Raw genomic sequence first — 8,317 nt, 5'->3', positions numbered from 1 at the left:
TGTATCCGTCTACATTTCATATTGTCCTGTTTTTCAATCATGAGTGTAGATTTTTTTAATGAATAGACTTTCTTTTTTATAGCAGTTTTAGGTTTGTAGAAAAATTGAGCATAAAGTACAGAGTTCTCCCTGGCAAAGTTTCTTCTGTTATTAACATATTATACCAGTGTGGTCCATTTATCACAACTGATGAGCCAGTATTGATACATTGATATTAACTAAAATCCAGAGTTAACATTAAGATTCACTCTGTTGTACAGTTCTATGGGTTTTGACACATGCATATTGTTTATCCACTGTTTCAGTATCATACAGAATAGTTCCACTGCCCTAAAAATACCCTGTGGTCTACCTATTCATCCCTGTCTCTTCTCCCCTTCTTCCCCAAATCCTGGCAACCACTGATCTGTTTTCCTGTTTCTATAGTTTTACCTGTGACCTACAGATATTTCCTGCTCTTAAATTCTCAAGTGGCAGCTGCTATTATTATTATTACTGTTAGTAATAGAAATGGTAACCTAATTATGTAACAGTAGAGGAATGGTTCTTTTTATTTTCACTGGTTAAGATAATGCTACAGTGAAAATCTTAATGCATATAGCTTTCTTCTTACAATTATTGTGATATAATTTCCCAGGAGTAAGAGTATTGAATCAGAGTGTATAAATATACTGTCATATTGCTTTCCAGCAGCATTATCAGAGTAAATATTATTTTATTCAGATTGAAAATAGTGTTGTTCTTTTTCTTAATTATGTAAATAAAAATCATTATTGTTAGAAATTGAATTTATTCGGAAGCATAAGGAAGACAGTAAAAGGGTAAAAATATCTGAAATTCTACCACTCTAAGTACATTGTTTTATATCTCTCTATTTATATCTACACAACTTAAATAATTTTATATTAGTTACATTATATATTTACTGTTTTTAGGTGGAAGTATCTTTAGGTTTTTCTGTCTCTGTTGTTTTTGGCTTACAGTTATGCCTTCTTTATACTACCTCTTCCCCCTTCCCCCAACCTCACCATCTCAGGAAACCAGTGGGAAGAGCAGTATGCCTTCCGTTCTTGTTACTGGCTCTAAGGTATTCTACAGCATGGGTAATTGGCTGTATACGGCTAGGTCTTCTAAATATTTTTGTTTCTTTCTTTTCTTTTCTTTTTCATTTAAGTCTCTAATCCATCTGGAACTTATTTTTATATATGTCATATAGGGGTTTAATTTCATATTTTCTAACAGAATGGTAAGTGGTAGGCCAATACAATTTATTAAACCATCCTTTCCCACTGAAAATAGTGTTGTTGTATATTAAATCCTCAAGTGCACTAGTACGTATTTTTGACTCTTTGTTATGTTTCTTTGTTCTCTGTCAATTCCAGTAACAATGACATGCATTTTTAATAAAAATGATTCCATAGTATATTTGCCCTTTGGTAAGGCAAGTCTCTCTTTGTGAGTTTCATTTTTCATAATTTTGTAGGTTTGTCTCATGTCCCATCCCCTTTTTCTGAGGCAGAAATTCAGACATTAATTCTTCCATATGAACTTGAGGATAATTTTTATTCAATTCCATACAAAACTCTAACACTTAATGCAATTGCAATTAGAATTACAGAATTACAATCAATTTCGGAAGAGCTGACATTTTCATGATATTGTATCTTTCCCTCTAGGAATGTGGAATATCTTTTTGTTTGTTAGATTATGTTTCATATTCTTCAATAAGATTTTCATGGTTTTCTAGTATAGTCCTTATCGTTTCTTGTTTAGTCCTGTTTTATAGTTTTTGTTGCTAATGTGAATGAAATAGTTTTCCTCATTTGATTTATGGCTGGTTATTGCTAGCATAGAGAAAAAGCTCTTGGCTTGTGTGTACTCTGTTTCTCAGCAGTTTGACAAACTCCCTCCTAATTTGAGAATAATGTTTTTTCTAGTTATGCAATCATATCACTAGTTAAAAGAAATAATTTTCTATATTTCCAATAATTGTAACCAATATTAATTTTTTATCCTTTTGTATTTCCCAAAACCTTGAAAATAATGTCCAATAATAATGATGATAGGCATTCTTTGATTTGGGGGTACAAATGTTTTTGGTTACATGGATTGCTTTCGTTATGTTTGAGTCAGGGTTATAAGTGAGCCCATCACCCAGATAGTGTTCATTGTACTCATTAGGTAGGTTTTCACGCATCCCCACCTCCTGCCTCCCTGCTGCTTGATTTCCACTGAGTTTTACTTCCTTCTGTGCACATGTGTGTGCTCATCCGTTAGTTCCAATTTAATAGCGAGTATATGTTGTGTTTGTTTTTCCATTCTTTAGATACTTCACTTAGGATAATGGTCTCCCGTTCCAGCCAAATTGTTGTAAGGCATTATTAAGTCACCCTTCTTCATGGCTGAGTAGTATTCCATAGTATACATATACCACATTTTGTTCATCCACTCATGAATTGATGGACACTTAGGTTGATTCCACGTTTGCAGTTGTGAATTGCACTGCGATACACATTCTAGTGGAGGTGTCTTTTTGATAAAATGACTTCTTTTCCTTTGGGTAAATACCCAGTAGTGGGATTGCAGGATCAAATGGTAGGTCTGCCTTTAGTTCTTTGAGAAATCTCCATACTGTTTTCCATAGAGGCTATACTAATTTGCAGTCCCACCAGCAGTGTATAAGTGTTCCTTTCTCTCTGTACCCACACCAGCATCTATTGTTTTTGGACTTTTTAACAAAAGTCATTCTAACTGGGGTAAACTGATATCTCATTGTGTTTTTAATTTGCATTTCCCTGGTGAGTAGTGAGGTCGAGCATTTTCTCATATGTTTATTGGCCATTTGTTTATCTTTTGAAAAGCTTCTGTTCATGTCTTTTGCCCACTTTTTAATGGGGTCGTTTGTCTTTTTCTGGATGATTTGCTTGAGTTCTTTGTAGGTTCTGGTTATTAGCCCTTTATTGAATGTATAGCTTGTGAATATTTTCTACCATTCTATAGGTTGTCTGTCTGCTATGTTGATTATTTCCTTATCTGTGCAGAAGCTTGTTAATTTAATCAAGTCCCATTTATTTATTTTTGTTGTTTCCATGATTGCCATTGGGGTCTTCTTCATAAATTGTTTGCCTAGGCTGATATTTAGAAGAGTTTTTCCAACATTTTCTTCTAGCATTCTTAGGGTTTCATGCCTTACATTTAAGTCTTTTATCCATCTTGAATTAATTTTTGTGAGTGGTGAAAGATACAGATCCTGTTTCATTCTTCTGCATGTGGCTATCCAATTCTCCCAGCACCATTTATTGAATAGGGATTCTTTTCCGTAGTGTATGTTTTGTCTGCTTCGTCAAAGATCAGTTGGCTATATGTGGATGGTTTTATATCTGGGTTCTCTGTTCTGCTCCATTGGTCTAGGTCTCTATTTTTGTGCTAATATAATGCTGTTTGGGTTACTACAGCCTTGTAGTATAGTTTGAAGTCTGGTAATGTGATGCCTCCAGATTTGTTCTTTTTGCTTAAGATTGCTTTGGCTATTTGGGCTCTTTTCTGGTTCCAAACAAAGCATAGAATTATTTTTTATAGATCTGTGAAATATGACATTGGTATTTTAATGGGGATTGTGTTGGATCTGTAATCACTTTGGGAAGTATGGACATTATAACAATGTTGATTCTACCGATCGATGAGCATGATGTTTTTCCATTTGTTTGCATCATCTGTGATTTCTTTCCTCAGTGTTTTGTAGTTCTTTGTGTAGAGATCTTCCACCTCCTTGGTTACGTATATTCCTAGGAATTTTATTTTCTTCATGGCTATTGTGAATGGTATTGAGTCTTTGGTTTGACTCTCAGCTTAACTGTTACTGGTGTATAGGAATGCTATTGATGTGTGTACATTGATTTTGTAACCTGAGACTTTCTGAATTTATTTATCAATTCCAGGAGTTTCTTGGTGGAGTCTTTTTCTAGATATAAAATCATATTGTCAGTGCATTTACAATTATTGAATTAAATATGTTTCATCTTTATTATATTATCTTTATAAATGCTTGTGTCTTCCTGTCTTTTACTACATAGTCTGGATTTTTCTTTTTTTCTTTTTATTTTCCTGGCTCTTAAGGTAATTTCAAAGAAGTACAATTTTAATTTTAGCTATTTTAATGGTTAGCTTTTAACTTTAAAGGATACTTACATCTTTGTTTTTTGATGAAAAAATTTTAAAATAAAGCAGTATCTATGGGCTCTCTGCTGTGGAAGATAAGATTATCAGCTCAATTTTAGTTCACTTGTCTTCTCTCCCAGGATTTTGTTATTTTTAATTTTAAAATTTTTTATTGATACATATTAGATGAATGTATTTTGGGGGTACATGTGATAATTTGATACATTCATATAATCAAATAAGGGTAACTGGGGCATTCATCAGGGATTTCGTTAGAATGTGTTGGTGGTAGCAGTCCTTGAGCCCACTTTGTTCTGTCACTCTTTTGTGATACTCCTTTTAGTCACTGTAATTAGTTGAAACTCACAGTCCTTAAATGAAAACCTGAGTAGTACAATTTGATTGTAATGCACCAGTTTAAATTTAGGTTCAGATGTTACACCTGGAATTTAAGAATACTAGCTTTTAACAATATATATTAAATGTATTATTCCATTACTTGTGACTGGGTCAGTCAGCTCTCAAATGCTTAGCCATTGTTGATCAGAAGCAGGATTAAAGTCATATCTCCCCATCCCCCAGGTCAAATTGCCTTCTCTCTGGGCTGGCTGGCACAGTAGGACATGCGCCCAGTGTGTTTCTGTTACGAGCTCTGTTAGCGTGGCTATTCCTTCCCTCATCAGAAGAAAAAAGCTTAGTCACTCCACAGTACCACAAGATGCTAGAACAAAACCCGTCTTCTTTCTTTCTTTTCTTTTTTTTTTTTTGAGACAGGGTCTTGCTCTGTCTCCCAGGCTGGGGTGCAATGGCATCATCATAGCTCTCTGCAACCTCAAACTCCTGGGCTCAAGTAAATCCTCCTGCCTCAGCCTCCCAAGTAGCTAGGACTATAGCATGCACCACCACGCCCGGCTAATTTTTAATTTTTTTTGTAGAGACAGGGTCTTGCTAGGCTGTTCTTGAACTCCTGGCCTCAAGTGGTCCTCATGCCTCAGCCTCCCAAAGTGCTAGGATTACAGGCGTGAGCCACCGTGCCCCATCTTCTTTCTTTCTTTTTTTTAATTTTTTATTTAAAAACAAATTTTTTTTTTTTTTTGAGACAGAATCTCAGTCTGTTGCCCGGGCTAGAGTGCTGTGGCATCATCCTAGCTCACAGCAACCTCAAACTCCTGGGCTCAAGCGATCCTCCTGCCTCAGCCTCCCGAGTAGCTGGGACTATAGACATGTGCCACCATGCCCGGCTAATTTTTTCTCTCTTCTCTCTCTATATATATTTTTTAGTTGTCCAGATCATTGCTTTCTATTTTTTTTTTTTAGTAAACACGGGGGTCTCACTCTTGTTCAGGCTGGTCTCGAACTCCTGACCTTGAGTGATCCACCCACCTCGGCCTCCCAGAGTGCTAGAATTACAGGTGTGAGCCACTGCGCCTGGCCCCCGTCTTCTTTCTTATCAGGTAGGTGTACCTCACCTTTAGTGGTGAGGAGCTGGAATGGTTTTTTCTTTTTTTTTTTTGGTTGGGAATTTCCTTTTGTCCCCAGTGGATATAGGGAGAATAGGAGGCACCATTACAGCTTTCTTTCTTTCTTTTTGTTTTTTGAGACAGAGTCTCGCTCTCTTTCCTGGGCTAGAGTGCCGTGGCATCAGCCTAGCTCACAGCATTCTCAAACTCCTGGGCTCAAGCAGTCTTCCTGCCTTCGCCTCCCAGAGTGCTAGGATTATAGGCGTGAGCCACTGTGCCCAGCCCCACTTTCTTTCATTTCGCTCAGTCCCTCTGAGTCTGTCTCTCTGGAAAAGATTCACACATTTGGAGGAGAACCTGCTCTTAGTCCTACCTTTGGAATTAGAAGAATACTCTAACCAGTTCTGTGATTTTTGTTCTAGTCTGTTATAGTTGTATTTTTATTTTCATAGTGGGTATCTTTCATTTCAAAATTAATAATATATTTGTTTTGATAAGTGTTAGCCTTCTACTCTTGAATGAATTGTTTTCCATTAGTCTTCATTCCATGCATTTTGGTTCCTTGATTTCATCTGTTATCTTTCATGCTTTCTCATCTACGACTTCTGTACTAACTTCTGGAATTTTTGGAACTACTCTCCTTTGCCTTTAAACACTAATTTAAAAATTATAGACTGTCCTTTGATCACAACCTTCTATTCTCCTGACTTCCTCAGTTGAGTACTTTTCTTGCAGCTGCTTCTCTGCAGTGAACCTTAGTTGATTGATGTCTTTGCTCCTGTGTGTCAGCCTGCACTTGGTTTTACTTTTCCCCAATCTACTTGGGTTTCATGGCCAATCGTCCACTCACTCTTGCTAATACCCTAAACCAGTGTTTCTCATGCTGTGGTCAAGGGCTTCCTGGGGGGGTTGGTGGTTAAAACTCTGGGAACAGATAGTACTTTTGAAGAGCTTGTGGAATGAGAACAGAGGGGTGCCCAGCGCGCAATCATGGAGAATAATGTTTAAAGGTAGGCGGGAAAAGGGAAGCTAGCGAGGGAGCCTGGGAAAACAATCAGAGATGGAGAAAGATTGCTGACAGAAATTGCTGCTTAGAGGTCAAGTAAAATCATAAAGTGTAATTTGGCTGTTAGGTCATTAATGAGCACTGCCAGGGCACTTTGTGTTGGTTGATGGGCGTGAAGTTGGATGACTGGTTTGAAGAGCGAGTGGTGCAAAGGTGGAAGTCTGCAAGTACAGACTGTTATTTTGAAGAGCTTGGCTGTCAAGAGGAGGAGAGAGACTAGGATATCTGTTAGAATCTTCAAGCCTCTGATGTTCTTGGGGACTCTACCTGCCTCTGCCTAAGCATCTAAGAGTCAGGCTATCATGTTTTATAGCATCAGGCTGCTGGCATTGCTGAGAGTTTTAGGTTGGGTTTGCATTGAACTTTAAAGGCCATTTAGTCTCACCTTGCCTCTCATTTCTGTTATATTTCTCTACTTCATTTGTTATCACATACGATTTACATACCTTCTCTCTCCTCACACTCCGTATATAACTCTGATTTGATAAACTTGCTTCTATTGCACTGAGCAAATAGAAGCCATCAAAAAGTGTAATAATGTCTTTATGCTTCCACCACACATCTATTTACCTAAGCTAAACTCAGATGTTCTGTCTCCTCCTCTTCCTCCTCCTCCTTTTTACCGTGAATAAGTTTTGTATTACTTCCTCAACTTCAGCACATTACTTAAGCAATTCTCCCTTTTTTCTCTTGCATCAGGAATTTTTCTCTCTACTGGATTATTCATACAGCCATCTGTAACTTTTTTCATTTAGAAAAAAAAAAACAACCTTGACTTCACATTCCCCTTCGTATTTCCTTTGGTCCCTTTTATAATAAAACTCCTAGAAAGAACTGTCCCTGCATTTCTGTTTCCAATTCTTCTCCTCCCTTAATCTGCTTCAGTCAGGGTTTTGCCTCCACTACTCCAGAAAAACAACTCTCATCAAGGTCACCAGTGACCTCTATGACACCAAATCCAGTTGTCCTCAGTCCTCATCTTTCTTGGCCTGTCAGCAGCATTTGACACTGTTGATAATTCCCTTTTCCTAAATAAACTTTCTGCACTTGGCTTTCCGCATGGCCAGTCTCTGGGTGTGCCTGCTCCCTAGCTGATTGCTGCTTCTCTGTCAACCTGGGCAATGTCCTTCTGTCAGGCTGACTTCTCAGTACTTGAGAGCTTCAGGGCTCTGTCCTCAGACTTCTCTTCTCTGGCTACTCTCACTTGTAAGATGGAAGTCTCATCAGTTGTAGGACTTTAAATATCATCTGCTGATGATTCTAATTAAAAAAAAAATTCCCTAGCGTGGCCCTTTCCTCTGAACTATACAGATTTTTATCTAACTGCCTGTTCAACCTCTCGACCGGAGTGAATATGTATTTCAGATCCAACGGCGTGAACTGTACTTATTTCTCCCTTAAAACTACTCCTCTTGTAATCTTTCCTGGCTCAGGCAATGGCAATTCAGTCTTTTCAGTTTCTCAGGCCAAGAACCTAGTATTTATTCTCGCTAGTCCTGTCAGGTCTGCTTTCAAAACATACCCAGAGTAATCCTAGCACTCTGGGAGGCCGAGGCGGGTGGATCGCTCAAGGTCGGGAGTTCTAGACAAGCCTGAGCAAGAGCGAGACCGCGTCTCTACTAAAAAATAGAAA

The 8,317-nt window shown here is 37.8% G+C and overlaps 1 protein-coding gene across 1 annotated transcript in view; it reads left to right on the top strand.

The window, feature by feature from the left end:
* LMBR1 (limb development membrane protein 1) overlaps window positions 1-8,317 on the top strand; it is a 134,900-nt gene that overhangs the window by 11,636 nt on the left and 114,947 nt on the right. Inside the window, exon 4 of the mRNA XM_012654150.1 lies at window positions 3,464-3,479. Coding sequence (XP_012509604.1) covers window positions 3,464-3,479 — 16 coding nt within the window. The remainder of the gene's footprint in view (window positions 1-3,463; window positions 3,480-8,317) is intronic.

This window comes from Propithecus coquereli, unplaced genomic scaffold (genome assembly GCF_000956105.1).
Source record: "Propithecus coquereli isolate 6110/MARCELLA unplaced genomic scaffold, Pcoq_1.0 Scaffold439, whole genome shotgun sequence".
In the NCBI taxonomy this organism is placed as follows: Eukaryota; Metazoa; Chordata; class Mammalia; order Primates; family Indriidae; genus Propithecus; species Propithecus coquereli.
The sequence above is the reverse complement of the archived record's forward strand: the minus strand, read 5'-3'. Positions and strand labels throughout refer to the sequence as shown.